Here is a 21,520-nt window from a genome sequence, read left to right as displayed (position 1 = left end):
TTATGATGGACAGATAGATGCACTTTTATGATGGATAGATGCACTTTTATGATGGACAGATAGATGCACTTTTATGATGGATAGATGCACTTTTATGATGGACAGATGCCCTTTTATGATGGATAGATGCACTTTTATCATGAATAGATGCACTTTTATCATGAATAGATGCACTTTTATGATGGATAGATGCACTTTTATGATGGACAGATGCACTTTTATGATGGATAGATGCACTTTGGATAGATGCCCTTTTATCATGTATAGATACACTTTTATGATGGACAGATGCACTTTTATGATGGATAGATGCACTTTTATGATGGACAGATGCACTTTTATGATGGACGGATAGATGCACTTTTATGATGGACAGATAGATGCACTTTTATGATGGACAGATAGATGCACTTTTATGATGGACAGATGCACTTTTCTGATGGACAGATGCACTTTTATGATGGATAGATGCACTTTTATGATGGATAGATGCACTTTTATCATGAATAGATTTTTGAGCTTCAATCTGATTGGTTGAAATTCACTGCCATTATAAAGCTCGGAAGCGTCAGGGTGTTTATTAATATAATTCCGATTGTATTCGTCTGAAAGAAGAAAGTCATATACACATAGGATGAATTGAGGATGAGTAAATCATGGGCTAATTTTCATTTTAAAGTGAACTACTCCTTTAAAGACCCCTGAACGCAAAACTGTTCTGTCTTCTCTCGTAGGTTTCATCCCGGTCTGTAGTTTAGGTCTTTCTCAGGTGGGCCGCATGAATCTTGGGAAGGACGCCAGCACGTTTAAGTACTACACCATGTGTGGCTTGCAGGAGGGCTTCGAACCGTTCGCCGTCAACATGAACCGTGAGGTCACCATGTGGTTCAGCAAACGCTTGCCCACCTTCTTCAATGTGTCGAAAGACCATCATCACATCGCGGTGAGGACGAGCTTCATTCTGCTGATCGATTATTGATCGGTGACTCTTGGATCCCACTGGTTGAACGCTATAAATGGACCTTTAGCTCATCCTTCCCTCGGGTCATTTTTACCCCGAAACTCTTTTTATTATTATTATTGAGAGCTCATCAGAGGGGTCCAAGATCCTAGGACTTTTGTTGCACTTGAACCATGAGTACACACAAAAAAAAAAAGGATGGATTCGAGGATTTCTGTGGTTGGAATTTAAATAAGTAACAAATCCTTCCCTCAATTTGACCCCTTTAGAAATGAATGGAATGCGAGGAATGCTTCGGTACACATAGAAAAACATAAAAATGCTCAAAATTCAAACTAAAAATGCTAAAACTTTACCAAAAAATTATTTTATAATGTCTACATGTGTATCTGAATGCACACTGAAGAAATTGAGTTTAGGACCCAGAGGAACAGCTCATATAGTGCTATAAGGCCATCTAGAGTCATGAAATATCATCTTATATTATTATTTTTCCACAAGAGGTTGGCAAAGACACCCAATGTAAGATATTTAGAGCTGAAATAAAAGAGTTATGCTTGAAATTGTGTTATTTTGAATTTAATTTGAAAGAATGTGAGGAATGTGCTTAAATTACTATTTATTTATTATTCATTGATCAAATCTAGTAATTTAAAGGTAAATAAAATAAAAATAACAAAAAAATTGAAAAAATATGATTAAAATTAAATAAAATAAGCTTTCTGGACAAAAAAAAAGAAAAAGTATTATTTTAGGGCTTCGGGTCATTTTGACCAGCGAGGGAAAGATTTATTACAAAGTGCGAGGGAAGGATGAAGGTCAAATCGAAACTTGAACTGATTTTGTTCCTGAAATATTCCCCTAGGATCTCACAGTGTCATTTGTGTTAGGCCCCGTTTACACATATATGGCTATTTTGAAAAACGGAGACATTTCCCTTCGTTTGTGCCCTTCGTTTACACGCAAATGGAGAATTCGCCTCTGAAAACGATTCTTTCTAAAAACTCCGGCCAGAGTGGAGATTTTGGATAACTTCGTTTGCACGTTTGTAAACTGAGAAAAACTGAGTTTTAGGCAGCGACGTCACAGAATGTGACTATTTTCGGGATTCTGATTGGCTACCGTGGGTTTGAGCTTCTCGTTACACTGCCACCTACAAGTTTGGCATGCTCTTGACTGCATATACACGGGTTCGTGTGCACGATGTTATTTTTGAAAACCAAGAGGGGTGAAATGTCCGTTTATGAAAATAGCCATCCACGTGTAAACGTAGCCTTAATTCGGAACGAAATGTTCCAGAACGTTTTCTTTCTATGCTGGTTTTGCATGAATCTCGTCATGTTTGAACATATATTTTTTCATTGGCTTTTAATACAGTGTAATGTCTTGTTTTGTTCTTCTCTGTTTCCTTTTGTCTGTTATATTATGGTCTTTTCATTTTGTACTGTACAGCACTTTGGTCAGCCTTGTTGCTCTCATTAATCAAATGCAACCATGGACCACAAAACCAGTAACATGGGTAAATTCTTTGAGATTGGGATATCACATAAAAGATGAATAAACAAGCTTTCCATTGATGTGTGGTTTGTTAGAATATGACAATATTTGGCCGAGATACAACTATTGAAAATCTGGAATCTGAGGATGCAAAAAAATCTAAACATTGAGAAAATCTCCTTTAAAGTTGTTCATTTATGTTCACGATTGTGCTGCATTCACTCACAGAAATACATGTTTTATATATTTACGGTAGGAAATTTATTAAATATCTTCATGGAACATGATCTTTACTGAATATCCTAATGATTTTTGGCATTGTTGGATATTGCCACAAATAAACCCGTGCGACTCGTGACTGGTTTTGTGATCCAGGATCGGATCACAAATGTGCTTTTCTAAACTGAACTGAAACTGATGTTTGCAGGTCACCAGAATCGACGGGACCGTCGACAGCCCGCCCTGCCTGAAGGTCAGCCATAAGATGTTTGGGAGTCAGAACGTCAGCGCTGAGATGGTGTTCTGCAGACTGAGCATGCCTGTGGAGTTTCACTCCAGCTTCAGGAGCACATCTCACGTCAGTGTGAACGGCCTGTACGAGGAGGAACCACTCAAGGTCAAACACAGGTCAGAGAAAGGGATGTGACGTTGAGGATATTCTCCCACCGGTTAATCGACGTGTGACACCGGTGTCACCGGCAGGGGCTTTTAAATCACTAATTTGAAAGCAAAACTAAAATGCGCATGTCCGCACGGGCATTCATAACGGTGCGGAGCAGAGCGAGCGTTTTCAGTTAATTCCTATGGATAGGAATTATCCTAGGAATTATCCGTTTGCTCTGTTCTGCTCGCCCTTATTCCCGTAATACTGTTGTCTTTTATGAGTTTTATAAAGAACTCTGTCTCGTCCTCTGTCCAAACATACCGTGACATCTACGTCAGGTGACTGTAAATGCGCAAAAACTGTTTCCATTGCAGTTTTGCAAAATATTCCTTTTCCGAACTGCCTGAAAAACCTCCTCATGCGAGCGAAATTTTTTTTTTGCGATATACGGGAGTTTTTGCGAAATCGACGTGTTTCCATTGGGTGTATTTTCAATTTCGCAATTTCAATTGGTGCAATTTGAAGGGTAATGGAAACGTAATGGAAACGCAGCCACTCTGTGCTTCTGAAGCTTCTAGATGTGAACTTAGAACAGGTGAACACCTCTTAACTCTCATTGGTCCGTGGTGATGATGTAATAGGTGGGTGTGGCTCTGAGGCTCCGCCTTCTTTGAGGTGTAAATCTTCTCCGGTTCATTTCTTCTGTTCAGTCTGTCGAGGTCAAACGGCAGGTTAAAAAGTATTGTCGTCGCTTCATAACATTAAGGTTGAACCGTTTTAACGATGTCTTTACTACTTTTCTGGGCCTTGAAAGTGCCAATGACGCTGCAGTCTATCAGGGTCCGAAAGCTCTTGGATTTCATCAAAAATATCTTCATTTGTGTTCCGAAGATGAACAAAGGTCTTACAGGCTTGGAATGACATCAGGGTGAGTAAATGATGAAAGAAATTTTTGGGTGAACCTTCCCATTAAACATGAAAAACAGTGTCAGTGTCGCTTCAGTTTCTACTATAAAGTGTCTCTCCAGTGTGTTCATGTTTTTACTGGCGTCTACCCTCGACAGACTGAACAGGAGAAATGACCCGGAGAAGATTTACATCAGGAAGCCACACCCACTTATTGCATCATCACCATGGACCAATGAGAGTTCTAAGGTGTTCTAAGCAAACGTTTCTGGCAAGTCCCGAAACGAACTTCACTTTGGCTTATATTTTGTTCGTTCTCCGAGGCTTTTTCTCTCAGTGTCAGTGATTTTAAACAGAAATGAATCCTCTTGCTGTCTATAATGATCTCTATCAGAGCTTCAGATAGTAAGTGTGTTTGTGCTGTGAATGTTTCTGAAGGCATCCGGTGAAGTCCATGAAACACTCGGATGAAGGCAGAAGAACGGACTATAGCAGCATAACCTCAGTGAGTTCAGCGGCGCACTTCTCCTATCCTATGATTTATGGTTCATACAAGAATAAAAAGCTCTTGATGTTTTGTTTAGGTTCTTTTATTTGGGTTTTTCATTTGTCATCACCAAGAAAACAACGATAATAACTATAACAATGATAAATGTAATGATAAATATAGCGATAACGATAAATATAAAGTGTCTATAACTATAACAAAGCTTTAATAACTGTAGTAATAACTCTAACAATGATAAATGTAATGATAAATATAGCGATAACGATAAATATAAAGTGTCTATAACTATAACAAAGCTTTAATAACTATAGTAATAACTCTAACAATGATAAATGTAACGATATATATAGCGATAACGATAATATAAAAATGTGTATAACTACAATGATAACTAATAAATAACTATAGCGATAACTATAACAATGATAAATGTAATAAATATTGCAATGACGAGAACTATAAATATGTCTATAACTATAACAAAGCTATAACTATAGCGATAACTTTAACAAAGCTATAATAACTATAACAATAACTAAATATAAGTGTAATGATAAATATAACGATAACAATAACTATAACAATATCAATAAAACTATATTAACAATATAACAATAACTAACAATGATAGCTATAACGAAAACTATAATATCTAAATGATAACTATAATAACTGAGGATCGTAACGATAACTGTAATAACTTTAACGATAACTGTAACAAGTGTTATAACTATAATAAAAACTGTCATGATAAATAAAATGAACTGTAACTAACTATAATTATATATTTATAGTTATATGAACAGTGAACATAATTGCAGAAGGACTTTGATTGGCTGTCAGTGTTTTATCGATCATATCGTCCTCTGAAAGTGATTCCAGTGATCTTGTTATTATTACAGTTGTGGTGTGAACTGATATTCTCAGAGTTACAGCTCATGTTTACTCGTATGGCTTCGTCTCTCTGAATGAGGTTTGAGAGTGTGAGTAACGTGTGTGTCGCTCTCCTGCAGTACTATCACTCGGTCCGGATATTCGCGGGTCAAGACCCGTCCTGTGTGTGGGTCGGATGGGTCACTCCTGACTACCATTACTATAGCAACAACTTCAACCTCGGCAAGATCCGCACGGTGACCGTCACCCTCGGCGACGAGCGAGGTCGAGTGCACGAGAGGTGAGCGCTCGTTCTCATACGGTCAAACCAAACGCTATTCAGACACCAGATATCATTTTTGAGTGTGTGCCGGACACTAGAGTTCATTTATGTAAGAGAGGAGAGCAAAATAAAGTAAACTGTGACATATTACACCCAATAATTCTTCATACAGCGACGACCAGTGACATTTAGGACCAAAAATGATTGGGACACTTTGAGCTGATCATGTTTTGCTGAAGTGTGTTTTCTTTAATTGCTAATGCTCTTTTTACACACAGACTGAACACAATGAAGCATTGCTTGGTGATTGGTTGAGCTAAACTGGTATTATCTAATTGTGTAGTTAAATTTAACAGCTGACAGATATTCAACATAATTCATGTGTGAGACAGTCTAACAGAAGGACGGACAAAACCAGTCAAATATCAATGAGTTCTGCTCATATTTTATTACCATTCTCTAAACCAGGGGTCAGCAACCTATGGCACGCGTGCCAGGGTTAATCGCTGGCACACAAGCAAATGCGAGAGAAGTGTATGTATTTTATGCCGGTCAAATGCACTCGGGCTCCCCATGATTAACATCGCGTAACATCAGCATCACACGCGCACACGGAACGCACATGTAGGAAACCTCGTGAATTACGTCCTTTTCACGCATATTTTTTTCGGCGTGCATGTTAATAAATGAGTGCATTCACACCGGGAGCAGGAGCAGCGCGTGAGCGCCCAACAGGAGCGTCGCGTGAGCAGTGAAGCGCGGGTTTTGCCGGCGAGTCTATTTTGTCTGCGTTGCTCACGCTCAATTAAAGTGAAAGCACACTTTTGATGGACAAAATAAATATGATTTCAAACAAAAGTGCCCAAAATGCACATAATATGCATGTCTAGTGTGTTTTAACAAGAACTGGATTAGGTTATGTCAGAAAAGAAAATGAAGACTCAAAAATATTTATATAAAATTTACCCATTTAAACTTGTTTTATTGTTCAGTTTGGGTAAAAGGATTTGGTATTTTATAAAAAAATATATAGAAAATAAATATTTGTGTGAGCTGTAAAGTGGTTAGAAAAAATGAAGTCGGAATCGGCTAAAATCGGTATTGGCAGGTCAAACTCAATGAAAAATCGGAAATCGGAATCGACCTAGAAATTTGTAATCGCTGCATCTCTAGTTAGGAGTTATAAATACTATTAAATTGTCTATCTAAATCTAAAACAAATTTCAAGAGAAATATTTAAATTTCTGTACTATTTCTGTGTAAGCCATTATGAAAATGTAAAATGTTTGTGTATTTATATGAGTGTGTGTGTGTGTGTGTGTGTGTGTGTGTGTGTGTGTATATATATATATATATATATATATATATATATATATAGGCTATGTGTGTTGTGGCACAGTGATGAACTCAGAAACTTAAAAATGGCACTTTATGACAAAAAGGTTGCCGACCCCTGCTCTAAACTATAGCGAATAAACTGATGATGTGAGAAGGAGTCTGAATACATTTTGGTTTGACTGTGTGTCGCCACGGGTCATGTGATGATGTGCTGATGTCACTGTGTCATGTGACAGCGTGAGGAGGAGTAACTGTTACATGGTTTGGTGTGGAGACGTCACGAGTGCCGCCCACTCGTCCAGCAGGAGTAACGTGGATTTAGAGATCGGATGCCTCATTGATTTGGCCACGGGTCTGTTAGCTTTCACAGTCAACGGCAAAGAGCTTGCGACCTCGTACCAGGTACCGTCAGCTCAAGCAGCGTCAGACTCATGACTTCACACAGATTACAGGGTAAATAAAGGTGTAAAATGAACATCTGTTGTGCAGGTGGAGCCCAGCACAAAACTGTTTCCTGCGGTGTTTGTGCGGCCAACAAGCTCAAGTCTGTTCCAGTTTGAACTGGCCAAAATCAAGGTGCGTGGATCCTCATATTCCCATAACTTCATACCAGCATATTAGTCATTATGAGAGAAATGAACGGGATCTGCTCTCGAGCGTTCTGCTCAAATGATGTGGTAATTATAATTATAAGAGTGACTATAACAGTAACTATAACAGAAATTATAACAGTAACTGTAACGAATTATAATGGTAACAGTAATGTTAATTATAGAAAAATTATAATAACTGTAATGTGAGTTTGTATGGCTTGTCTCTTCTAGAACGCGATGCCGATCTCATCCGCAATTTTTAAGAGCGAACACAAGAACCCGGTTCCTCAGTGTCCGCCGAGACTGGACGTCCAGACGATAAACTCAGTCCTGTGGAGCCGAATGCCCAACACCTTCCTGAAGGTGGAGACGACTCGAGTCAGCGAGAGGCACGGGTGGATGGTGCAGTGTGTGGAACCCCTGCAGATGCTGGCCGTACACATCCCTGAGGAGAACCGGTACACACACACACACACACACACACACACACACACACACACACTCGAGTCAGCGAGAGGCACGGGTGGATGGTGCAGTGTGTGGAACCCCTGCAGATGCTGGCCGTACACATCCCTGAGGAGAACCGGTACACACACACACACACACACACACACACACTCGAGTCAGCGAGAGGCACGGGTGGATGGTGCAGTGTGTGGAACCCCTGCAGATGCTGGCCGTACACATCCCTGAGGAGAACCGGTACACACACACACACACACACACACACACACACACACACACACACACACACTCGAGTCAGCGAGAGGCACGGGTGGATGGTGCAGTGTGTGGAACCCCTGCAGATGCTGGCCGTACACATCCCTGAGGAGAACCGGTACACACACACACACGCACACACACACACACACACACACACACTCTCACTCTCACTCTCTCACTCATGTATTGCAGGTGTGTGGACATCATGGAGCTCTCAGAGCAGGAGGATCTGCGTATGTTCCACTATCACACACTCCAGCTGTACTGCGCTCTGTGCGCTCACGGGAACACGCGTGTGTCTCACGCGCTCTGCAGCCACCTCGACCAATCACAGCTGCTCTACACCATTGACAGCCAATACCTGTCGGGCGTGCTGCGCGAGGGCTTCTACAACGTCCTCATTAGCGTTCACCTGGAGACGGCCCGAGCCGCGCGCCTCATGATGAGCCGCGAATTCATCGTCCCCGTCACGCCCGAGACGCGCGGGATTCGACTGTTTCCCGACGCCTCCAAACGCCACCAGCCGCCGGGCGTCGGGCGCAGCGCCTCCCTTAAACCCCGGCTCAACTTAACCCCACCCTGCTTCATCACCGCCCGCCGCGAGCAGCACCTGCACAGCCCTGAGATCCCGCTCGACGTGCTCAAGGTACACAGCCCTTTCAGATAGCAGACATGCTACTCTGTAACAGTAACTTTAATTATAACAGTAACACTATAACAGTAACACTATAACAGTAACAGTAACACTATAACAGTAACACTATAACAGTAACAGTAACACTATAACAGTAACACTATAACAGTAACACTATAACAGTAACACTAACACTATAACAGTAACTTGAACATTAACAGTAACTATAACAGTAACACTATAACAGTAACAGTAACACTATAACAGTAACTTGAACATTAACAGTAACTATAACAGTAACACTATAACAGTAACAGTAACACTATAACAGTAACACTATAACAGTAACACTATAACAGTAACACTATAACAGTAACAGTAACACTATAACAGTAACAGTAACACTATAACAGTAACACTATAACAGTAACAGTAACACAGTAACACTATAACAGTAACACTATAACAGTAACAGTAACACTGTAACAGTAACACTATAACAGTAACAGTAACACTATAACAGTAACACTATAACAGTAACAGTAACACAGTAACACTATAACAGTAACACTATAACAGTAACAGTAACACTATAACAGTAACACTACAACAGTAACAGTAACACTATAACAGTAACAGTAACACTATAACAGTAACACTATAACAGTAACACTATAACAGTAACAGTAACACTGTAACAGTAACAGTAACACTATAACAGTAACAGTAACACTATAACAGTAACACTATAACAGTAACAGTAACACAGTAACACTATAACAGTAACAGTAACACTATAACAGTAACACTACAACAGTAACAGTAACACTATAACAGTAACAGTAACACTATAACAGTAACACTATAACAGTAACACTATAACAGTAACAGTAACACTATAACAGTAACAGTAACACTATAACAGTAACACTATAACAGTAACAGTAACACTATAACAGTAACACTATAACAGTAACACTACAACAGTAACACTATAACAGTAACAGTAACTTTAACATTAACAGTAACTATAACAGTAACTTTAACATTAACAGTTATTATAACAGTAATCATAACAGAAATTAGCGATTACATTTGTAATCGTAGTGATTATTTGTACAGCCCCGAGATCCCGCTGGATGTGCTGAAGGTGTAAAAAACATTAAAAATGGTTAATAATGGTGGTTTACCATTCAAACAAAAACCACACAATAAAAACAAAACACAAAAATAAAACTGCAAAAAGACACAAATTAAAACAAAATTTTCTGTACAGAACTTTGGTCCACTTCGGTTGTTTTAAAGTGCTTTCTAAATAAAGTGTGCTGTGTTGTTCAGGAGAAGGCGATCCTCATGCTGACGGAGGCGGTTCAGGGTGGAGGAGATCACATCCGGGATCCGGTGGGCGGGAGCGTGGAGTATCAGTTCGTTCCCATCCTTCGTCTCATCGGCACACTCCTCACCATGGGTGTCCTGAGCAGCCGAGACGTGCACAAGATCCTGATGCTCATCGAGCCCGACGTGTTCGGGGAACGCCAGGAGGACGGGATGAAGGAGGGATTAACCGGAGCCGAGGAGAAGGCGGTCGAGGCCGGAGAAGAAGAGGCTCGAGACGGGAAAACACTCGTGAAGGGACTGTTGGAGAAGAAGCTTCCCGAGTCCGTCAAACGACAGGTGAGACCATCAGACTTTAAACCAAACCTTATTCACACTCCTTCAACATTTCTCACATTATCATAGTTTATTCTCTATTAGAGAATGGTAATAAAATATGAGCAGAACTCATTGATATTTGACTGGTTTTGTCCGTCCTTCTGTTAGACTGTCTCACACATGAATTATGTTGAATATCTGTCAGCTGTTAAATTTAACTACACAATTAGATAATACCAGTTTAGCTCAACCAATCACCAAGCAATGCTTCATTGTGTTCAGTCTGTGTGTAAAAAGAGCATTAGCAATTAAAGAAAACACACTTCAGCAAAACATGATCAGCTCAAAGTGTCCCAATCATTTTTGGTCCAAAATATAAAATTTTTTAACTGACTGTCCACTGGATGAAGAGTTTTGGGTATAATATGTCACTGTTTACTTTATTTTGCTCTCCTCACTTACATAAATGAACTATAGTGTCCTGATCACACTAGTGAAACAATATCAAATATTATATCTGGTGTCTGAATAATTTTTGGTTTGAGACAATTAAAGAATTTGAGCATAAAATCTGCATAATTTGCGGTGGCAAGTTTACAGTATGAGGTTTGAGCAGTGGTGTATATAGTCTCTGTGGATAAAAGCGTCTGCTGGATGTTCTGTAAGTGTACTGTTCTGTTGTGTGATTGTGTTGTGCAGATGTGTGAGCTGCTCCACTACTTCTGTGACTGTGAGCTGAGGCATCGCATCGAAGCCATCGTGTCTTTCTCCGACAGCTTCGTCTCAAAGCTGCAGTTCAACCAGAAGTTCCGCTATAATGAGCTGATGCTAGCGCTCAACATGTCCGCCGCCGTCACCGCTAAGAAGACCAAAGAGTTTCGCTCTCCGCCTCAGGAACAGGTGCTCAAACACTTTAATTCACATTTATTAGTGTAGTGCTTTTCACAATACACATCGTTTCTAATGACATCGAGTCCACATTACAGTTTACAGTGATCTGTTATCAGAGGAAACTGTCTGAGTTATGCATTTCAGAAATGTACATATACAAAATTAGCTAAAAAAGTATTAATTTTAAAAATGTAGTAATTTAATGCAGAAACAACGAGCTCATTGAAGTAATGAATACTTGTTTGTTAACAAATGATTATGACATTTAGAAAAATGTAGCATTGGTGCGTGTTGATTCAGAGCTGTCGTCATCTGAAGTCTTCATAATAGACTGGATCCACACTGGAGCTCAAACTCTAAACATGGTCATCCCGAGATAAAACAGAGATAATAATAACTAGCGTAGCTGCTAGCGCTGCGCGATTAATCGCAATTTACATGTAATCGCACTTAAATCGAGTTGGCTTATCACGATTATGAAATCTCAAATGCTGTGATTATTAGTTATGTGCAGCTTGTCAGTGACGTACGGCTCAGTAAACGCATCTCACTCTGACAGCTCTGAGTTTGAGTCGCTTATAATATGCATTTGAAAAAACAACACGCGTCAAACATCTTTCAGAACATGAGACACATTTATGAACCTCTTGTCCAACAAAAGACAACATTTAATAACATGCTTTTACTCCAAACTCTCTTCATGAGGACAGCTGAGCTCCTCCGTCTGGGAGACGATGAGCTTCTGACACAGAATAAGGCAGTCGTGTGTTTATTAGTCGTGTTTAATCAAAGCGTTTCAGTCTTCTGTTTATTCAGATACAGCGATCGGTGTGTGTTATCGTACTTCTGCGGGGCATATGTGGTGTGTGAGAGCGTGTGTGTGTGAGACGCCCTCTGGTGTTCAGAGGGATATGTTGAGTGTGTGTGTGAGACGCCCTCTGGTGTTCAGATGGAGCATTTACCACCAATGAGCCGTACTTCACTGACAAGCTGCACATAAAATAATCTCAGCCTTTGCCAAATCTCGCGAGCGGTCTCATTGATTAGTCGTGCTGCTCTAATATCTGCTTTTCATAACATTAATCAAGAATAATTCTGTGCATTTGATCTGAAAACAGAGTCACTCTATTAATCGTTCAGGTCTTGACAGTAACAGTTTCAGGATGATTGGATCCGTTTACAGTCTTCGGCAGGATCACGTTACATCACGGTTTCTTTCAGATTAACATGCTGTTGAACTTCAACATGGGTGAAGACTGTCCCTGTCCCGAGGACATCCAGGAGGAGCTGTACGACTTCCACGGAGAACTGCGACTGCACTGCGGTGAGTTAAGGCCCTTTCACACTGGACGTGTAACGAAAAAGCGAATAGTTCGCGTCAAAACCATTCACATCAGCCGCGACGCGAATTTGCGACGTCTGTGACATTCAGAGAGCTTCAACATTCCAGGACACTTCATCATCATCATCATCATCATCATCATCATCCAGTGAAGACGAGCTTTTCATTTTCTTTAAAAGACAGAAAAGAAGGTTTTGCACCCGATCTTACAGAACAGAGAGTCTGAAGGGGAGTATGCTAATGTCCACTCTTAGTGTCCTTTTCCTCTCTCCTTTTCCTCACACAGGTGTCCCTGAGGTTTCTCCACAGTTTTTTTGCATCTTCAGCTAAACAGTGCGTTTTGTAATGTCAATAAACATTACATGTAACACACGAAGTAAAGTTAAAATCATTCGACTAGAACCTGTAGATAACACACAAAGAATGTATAGTATACTAAAAGCAGCCCTAAATAGTCTCACTACATCTTGTTACATGTTCAAAGTAAACACGGTCTCTGTTTCTATCTTTGAAGATAATAGTGTTAGCTTTCTATCCCAGATGTAGTTTAGCCTGCTAGCCTACACAGCACAGGACTATACAACGACTAAAACTATCACACAACACACTCACAGTCGTGATAACCGAGTTGGTTGGCAATGCTACGCCACACATCGTCTTTCAAATCGTTGTCCTTGTAGTGTGTGATTGGTTGGAGCCTTTTCTGTCGCTGCAAAAGTAAAAAAAAAATCGACATTGAAGCGAAAAAAATAAAAGCCGTTTTCTGCCGCAGCACATTCGCGTTCGGTGTGGAAGCGCTCATTACACACACAGCTGATCAAAAAATAAAACCATCGCGCAAATTATTCGTGCGTCAAAATCGCGTCCAGTGTGAAAGGACCTTTACGCAGCACTATCATCTTATTATACTAATATAATCATATTGCATAGTTGTGCTAGTAGTCAATTTCTTTATTTCATAACGCAGTGAAACAACAACAAAATCCCAATTTGTGCAGCATCATTTTTGATGTCAAACAAAGAAATCATGAACACATGCAAAAAAGAGAGAAAACCAATGAAATATTAATAACTGATTATGTTTGCTTTTTCCTTTCAGCTTTTTGTTTCTCTATGCACTATTTTTGCATAGTAAAATTAAACCTGCAGTTGCAGTTTTTGCCTAATGATTTTGTCAGATAAATGCATTAACCAAGTTTAGTGTTTTCTTCTACCCTCATTTAAAATTTTTAAAACATATACATATTTTCCTCATATTTTGATGGTTTATCTGAACTTCTAGTGTTAAAATTAAAATAATTACATTAGATGTTTAGAAGCTGAATGCTCGGTGAAGCTTTACATTCGTAAAATGAAGTAACAATGAACAATACTTATTAATCTTAGTCCATGTTAATTTCAACATTTTACTAATGCATTATTAAAATCAAAAGTTGCATTTGTAAATATGAATTCATTTGAAACGAATTCAATCTGAACAGCTGTATTTTTATTAGCTAACGTTAACCGATTAATAAACACTGAAACAAGTGTATTGCTCATTGTTAGTTAAAACATTATCAAACTAATTCCACATTATTGTAAAGTTTTACTGAATGTTCTTCTTCTTCTGTACATTTACAGCTCTAGAAATCACAATTTTAAAACGAGGCTTATTCATATATCCATGTTTTTCAACACCATTTGAGTTCAAAAACGGTTGTTTAGGGGGTGAATTAAAATAGAATTAGAAATATCTTGATTTTTAGTTGATTCAGTTTATACTTAATGCTTGTTTAGTCTTATTTTAAAGCAGTTTAAGTCATGTTGAAGCCCGGTTGTGGAATCTGGATTAGTTTGTGCATCCATCCACCTTTTTTTTATGCAAATTTTGGGATGCACATAAATTCTAATAATGCGTTATTCGCAAATGTTTTTTGCCGTATTCCAGTTGTGTGCATGAGTGAAGTTCTCAGCTTTGGATGTAAACACAGCCAGTGATGCTGAGCTTCACTGCAGACGTGACTGAAGGAGATTCAGTGTTTAAATAATGAATGAGCTCTGGTTTGTGGGGAGCTTCAGATGTCATGATTCCAGTGAGACGAGGCAGTGATGTCACTGGGGGTAAAGTGTGTCGGTCAGGAGAATGAATGTCCTTCGTCTGTGTCTCTGCAGGGATTCCAGTGGAAGAGGATGAGGAGCATCAGGACACATCTATTAAAGGTCGTCTACTCGCCCTGATCTATAAGATCAAAGGTCAACCGCAGAAATCTGAAGCTGAACCCACAGAGAAAGAGCAGACCGCTCCCTGTAAGCAGAACTGAGACCTCTGGGTCACTGCGCCGTCTCTGTGTTCTAGAGGATCGCTACAGCAGTCATGCACTTCAGATTTTTTATTTTATTTTATTTTATTTTATTTTATTTTATTTTATTTTATTTTATTTATTTTATTTTATTTTATTTTATTTTATTTTATTTTATTTTATTTTTTTATTTTATTTTATTTTATTTTATTTTATTTTATTTTATTTTATTTTATTTTATTTTATTTTATTTTATTTTATTTTATTTTATTTTATTTTATTTTATTTTATTTTATTTTATTTTATTTTATTTTATTTTATTTTATTTTATTTTATTTTATTTTATTTTATTTTATTTTATTTTATTTTATTTTATTTTATTTTATTTTATTTTGGCCTGGACATGTTTTAGTGAGATTAATTTATACAGTTCAAGGTTTTATCCATGAGAGTTGCTCTTCTACTGGATGCTGACTTTGCTGATTGAAGCATTTTTTCCCTTATAGTAAACATTTATCACATCTTTATACACACACACACACACACACACACAGGTTCAATCTCATTTGGTGTGTGTCTCCTGAGCTCAGCGTTTTGTGACGTCTCAGCGGGATCGTTCATCAGCGCTGCCTCTGATTGGCCGGTCTATAAAACACTTCTTCACCTCTGATTGGCTGCCCTATAAAACACTTCTTCACCTCTGATTGGCTGGTCTATAAAACACTTCTCTGACAGACAGAGCAGTCGAACGAGTGATTGACAGATGACCTCAGCACATGTTTTTTCCCATCAGTCACTTTCCTTTAAGGCTCATCACAGTTTTTCTAATGGTGTCTGAGAATGAACTCAATCTGACAGTCTGGAGGGTTTTCCGGCTCTTCCCGCTTCCCTCCGCTCGCATTAAACCAGCACTGAGAGGATTTCATTTTATCTTTTGCTTTGTTTTATTTTTTTTATTTTTATTTTTTTTTTTATTTAATTTAATTTTAATACAATTTTATTAAATATCATTAGATTTTATTCAATTTTATTTTGATTTAATTCATTTTTGTATTTTTATTGAACCAGTTAGCTACTTGATGTGGGAATCATTGGAACAAAACACATTTAAAGATCGACACTTAACTCTTTAAATAATAATAACCAACTCCAAATAAAAAATTTTCTTTAGTTTCTCATTTGCTTTGTTCAAACCTGATCTTATAACTTAAACAGTGAAACTAAAATATCTGTTCCTGGAACTGTCGCGGGCTCTTTAACGGGACACATGAGCCTGGTTTAGCGTCACAGGCTCTTGATACGGGGTAGAGCGAGGATAGAGCGACTCTAGATCGCGCTCACTGACGGGCGCTGGCTTTGTTTTTCACGAATGCCAGGGATGAGAACGCCACTCCATCTTTGCCCTCTCCTGTCAATCTCTGTGAAATATAAAGTTGAGCGCGCACCAGTACAGAGGGCGGAGCAGAGCGGGCGATTTAAACTTTAAATACATGTGAAATAGCCTATATCATTGTTGTCTCGCTTATTTATATTCATGTGGACATGCTCATATGTTGGTGTTTTGATATATTTTTTAAAATATGAGACCCTGGACCACAAAACCAGTCACATGGGTCAATTTTATGAAATTGAGATTTATAAATCATCTGAAAGCTGAATAAATAAGTTTCCATTGATGTGTGGTTTGTTATGATAGGACAATATTTGTCTGAGACACAACTATTGAAAATCTGGAATCTGAGGATGCAAAAAAATCTAAACATTGAGAAAATCTCCTTTAAAGTTGTTCATTTATGTTCTCGATTGTGCTGCATTCACTCACAGAAATACATGTTTTATATATTTACGGTAGGAAATTTACTAAATATCTTCATGGAACATGATCTTTACTGAATATCCTCATGATTTTTGGCATAAAAGAAAAATCTATAATTTTGACCCATACAATGTATTGTTGGATATTGCCACTAATAAACCCGTGCGACTCGTGACTGGTGACGTGATTCAGGGTCACAAATATGCTATAAAAAGTTATTATATGGCAGGATAGTTATTTTAGGCTGTTTAAGTTGGAAAAAGCTGAGATTCTGCGGGACTCACTGTGGGAACTACTGGGATAAACGCTTCTCGTGATCCTCCGGTGTGTGTTCTCATGGGCATCTCTTCTTGTGTGGTGTGTGTGTGTGTGTGTGAAGCGAACCTGAAGGAGCTGATCTCGCAGACGATGGTGAGCTGGGCTCAGGAGACGCACATCCAGGACCCGGAGCTGGTGCGCGTGATGTTCAGTCTGCTGAGACGCCAGTACGACAGCATCGGGGAGCTTCTCAGAGCCATGAGGAAGACCTACACCATCAGCGCCGCCTCGGTCCACGACACCATCAACCTGCTGGCCTCGCTGGGACAGATCCGCTCGCTGCTCAGCGTACGCATGGGGAAGGAGGAGGAGCAGCTGATGATCCACGGCCTCGGGTGAGTGTGTGTGTGTGTGTGTGTGTGTGCGCTCAGTGTACGCATGGGGAAAGAGGAGGAGCAGCTGATCCACGGCCTCGGGTGTGTGTGTGTGTGTGTGTGTGTGTGTGTGCGCTTAGCGTACGCATGGGGAAAGAGGAGGAGCAGCTGATGATGATCCACGGTCTCAGGTGTGTGTGTGTGTGTGTGTGTGTGTGTGTGTGCTCAGCGTACTTTTCTGCCACTGCCACTTGATTATATCCGCTTGCCAGGTCCAGGGTGGAAAACCAACACACTCCACATAACGCATCTAAAGATTCTTCAATTCTAGGCAGTGGATATGAATCTCTTCTTGTTTTAGTATTCAACTGCCTGTAATCCACACAACCGAAGTGACCCATCCTTCTTTACAATCACAGTCGGTGACGAATATGGGCTGCAACTCTCCCTAATTACATTCTGCTCTAAGAGTTGTTTAATATGAGCTTTAACCTCCTCATATTGAGTACTGTCATATTGTCACTTTGACAAACTGGAGCATCGTCTAACAATGGGATCTGATGTTCAATCAAATCAGTATACCCCAAATCCCCACTTCCTTCAACAAAGAAGGCACAGAGGCATATTTACTCATAGGGCCCTATCTCGCACCCAGCGCAATTGACTTTGTACACCGACGCATGTATCATTCCTATTTTGCACCCGCGCACAGCGGACTCTTCCCTCCACAGACGCACGTCGGGAAATTAGGGAATGAACTTGCGCTCCCGGGGGCGGTTCAGGGAAAAGAGGAGGCGTGTTCCAGCGCAGACGTTCCCTGGTGCTATTTTGCAGTTTCAGAAAACAATTCCTCCACTGACCAGGAGAAACCTCGTCTAAAGTCAGTGGCGCATGTTATTCAGAGGCTATTTTAAGGGCGCATGCTTGGCCATAATGTAGCGTGTGCACAACACACACACACTTTGCTTCTCTCATCTACACAGACGCAGCAGTTCACATTTTTAAAAACCATACATTATTACAAGGAACAATATTACCACACGAGGGAAATCACTGTTGTGTCCATGAAGATGTGAAAAAATAGGCATAAATCTAGCTTACACATTTACCCAAATTATCATACACCTGTTTAAGCGAAGCTAATCTGGGTGTGTTTCTCCATCCCCAATGTCACTTCTCTGTGTTTTACGGCCCTCGGCTGTGAACCGCTGCTGGCGTGCGCCTGGCAAATCCGCCGTTATAATAGCAATCCGCCATGGAACAAGCGCGCCTGCTCTTAAAGGGAATGTGAGATGACGCTCTGATGAGTAATGAGTAATGAAGCGACTTCAGACCAACACATTTTAGACTTGCGTCGGAGAGTCATTTATCCCACCGGTATAATAGCAACAGCGCCCGAGTCCCGCCCACAAAGTTACTTGTGTTTCGCATTTGATACTTGCGTTTCAGATCGTTAAAATAGGGTCCAATAACTTCCTGGCCATCCTCTCCTGTTCCACATTCAACAGAGGACAATTAATGGTCCTAACTTGTTGAGCGGCTGTTACCCCTGACTCTGCCACATTACTCTGCTCAATAAAAACCGTACAATTTTGTTCTTCCTGTTCTGGGGTAAACTGAATATCGAGATCCGCTCCACTGACCACCACTTCAGCCCTGTGTACAGACGCTAGTCGAACATGTGGGTTCAAAATAACACCACTAACACCACTAGTCCCCGCATTCATAAGTGGAACCAGCAATTGTCCTTTTTCTGGGGACACTATTGAAGCTATAACTAAAGGATCTGCTGGTAAACTCCCCTCACTCTCTATCAGAGGCTCTAAAAGCAAAGACTCCTTTGGCATGAGTCTAGTGTACACACTCGCTGTACACACTCGCTGCACAAACCAGCTGAAGAGATCCTGCTGGCACGTTGACCAGACTTTGGGCCAACAGGTTCACAAAAGATTGATTTTGTGTATCATACAATTGACAGATTTCCAACACCTGTTTCAAAGAAACTGCATCATAGAACTTTTCGAATATTGAGACCCAAATTGTTGCTAAAAAAACAGTTTCTTTCACTCCCTAGTCTCTGGGTCAGATGTGTCCTTCACCACCAACACCCCCTGCTTTGGAAGAATTTGGTCAAGGATATTAATATCAAGCTCTAGATCACCCACACATGGGATATCAAGGCCGTTTGCTGCTTTTAAAGGGATACTTCACCTCTGGAAAGATGAGTGTGTATTTAAAATGGGTCATTTATGTAGAAGAAATGTGAAATTATTTTTGAATTTGGAGCTCTCTAGACTGAGAAAAGCCAGAAAATGTATTTTTGGCTCATGTGGATGAAAGACAACAACTCCCAGAATGCACTTGCTTCGCTGCCCTTGGAGGCCACTCCCAAGACACGCCTACCGGTAAGAGAGCTCAGTTCAAAGCTAAGCTACTAGTGAGTCTCCGTGACGAGTCTGCCCGGGATTTCGAGATCGCCCAAAATGATTCGGCTTTTGCGTTGTACAATCGCCATTCATCATGTTTACTGTGGCCAGCAGGACAAGACTGAGGGGCACGGGAGAACGGCGCGAGGCCGCTGGCGTGATCACTGATGAGCGACACCTGTGAGAGGCACCATCTCTCACGGAGGAGCGGGAATTTTCTTAGCAATGTTAAAACGCACATCAACCAATCACTTTTTTAGCGTTCATGTAAACACTACATTCAGATTCACCAATCGGAATGAATTCAGTTAGATTGACTGAATGGCGACTGCAGAAAGCAAAAGCCGAATCCAGGACATTTTGGACGATCTCGACGGCCGGACATGTCCGGGAAAAAGAGGATGGTAACCCCTACTACTCAGCTTTCTCCACAGAACAAGAGCCTGCTAGCTTAGCTTCCAAAAAAAGATGGCTGACACTATGTGTACATTCTGTGAGTGAGTTCCCTCTATGGGCGGGTTGAGACTCCTACTACTAGTTGTAGTCTCTCGCCTCTGGCCAAAAAATCCTCAGATGACGCAAAATGGCGATTTTTGCATCATCGGAGGATTTTTTCCAGACAAAAAATACATAAATCTCTTGTCTCAGGGGGATATGAGGGTGGAAAGCGCGGTAATTCGAAAATACTACAAGTTTTCTACTAATACAAAGCTTAATGCTAAATCCTGAAGTATCCCTTTAACACCAGCCAACCACACTCCTTCAATGCATCTACATTCTTTCCTGCAATATGCATTTAAAAAAAATCAGTACCATGGAACTGTTACCATGGAAACCTCTATGGTTTCCATGGTAACAGTTCCATGGTACTGATTTTTTTTAAATGCATATTGCAGGAAAGAATGTCAATCAAACAATTTATTTGAACACCCCCCATCTTCACAACAGTGACTGGAAATTGACCCACCAATTATTTAAACATTTCCGGGCTAGTTCCTGAACCACAGAGCCAGGGTAACCCCTCATGTACGGTGTGGCTCTCCACAGAGAGGGGTGTTAGTTCAACAGCCCAGGCCTTTGGGCTTGAGAATTGGATACTTCATCCGCGGGGTGTCTCTGCTGCCCCCATACTTGCCTGGGGTTCACAATCTCATTACGATAACGCCCAGTATGTCCCACTTTCTGACACTTGAAGCAAATAGGCTGAATCAAAGGAATACAATCTTCGTGACAGTCCCCTCCTGCAAATTGGACATTTCTCCAGTTACATCACTTAATAATTACTTTTGCTGACTTTTCACCATACCTAACAGCTCTACTAACATTAGATCTGAACTCTGTTCTGCAATCACTGCTTCACTATCTATCGTACTGAAGTTCTCAGACCCGAATGATGTATCCGAAACCCTCGCCCCATCACCAGCCCACTCAACCGCTTCTTTGCCGACATCAAGGAATGTTAAGCTTTGGTTTCTGTCTAATTATTCTCTGCAGAGTTCCTTACTTCTCATATTCTCTGCAAACAGATCCCAAAGCATGACATTTTCTTCACACACAC

The 21,520-nt window shown here is 40.2% G+C and overlaps 1 protein-coding gene across 1 annotated transcript in view; it reads left to right on the top strand.

Annotated features, from left to right (window-relative positions):
- LOC308679742 (ryanodine receptor 3) overlaps positions 1–21,520 on the top strand; it is a 187,170-nt gene that overhangs the window by 67,085 nt on the left and 98,565 nt on the right. Inside the window, exons 28-41 of the mRNA XM_081347395.1 lie at positions 735–943; positions 2,886–3,085; positions 4,407–4,473; positions 5,490–5,650; positions 7,207–7,372; positions 7,460–7,546; positions 7,795–7,971; positions 8,352–8,401; positions 8,479–8,932; positions 10,259–10,594; positions 11,273–11,473; positions 12,686–12,788; positions 14,961–15,095; positions 17,284–17,557. Coding sequence (XP_081203521.1) covers positions 735–943; positions 2,886–3,085; positions 4,407–4,473; positions 5,490–5,650; positions 7,207–7,372; positions 7,460–7,546; positions 7,795–7,971; positions 8,352–8,401; positions 8,479–8,932; positions 10,259–10,594; positions 11,273–11,473; positions 12,686–12,788; positions 14,961–15,095; positions 17,284–17,557 — 2,620 coding nt within the window. The remainder of the gene's footprint in view (positions 1–734; positions 944–2,885; positions 3,086–4,406; positions 4,474–5,489; positions 5,651–7,206; positions 7,373–7,459; positions 7,547–7,794; positions 7,972–8,351; positions 8,402–8,478; positions 8,933–10,258; positions 10,595–11,272; positions 11,474–12,685; positions 12,789–14,960; positions 15,096–17,283; positions 17,558–21,520) is intronic.

This window comes from Scardinius erythrophthalmus (genome assembly GCF_964197995.2).
Source record: "Scardinius erythrophthalmus genome assembly, chromosome: 19".
In the NCBI taxonomy this organism is placed as follows: Eukaryota; Metazoa; Chordata; class Actinopteri; order Cypriniformes; family Leuciscidae; genus Scardinius; species Scardinius erythrophthalmus.
The sequence above is the reverse complement of the archived record's forward strand: the minus strand, read 5'-3'. Positions and strand labels throughout refer to the sequence as shown.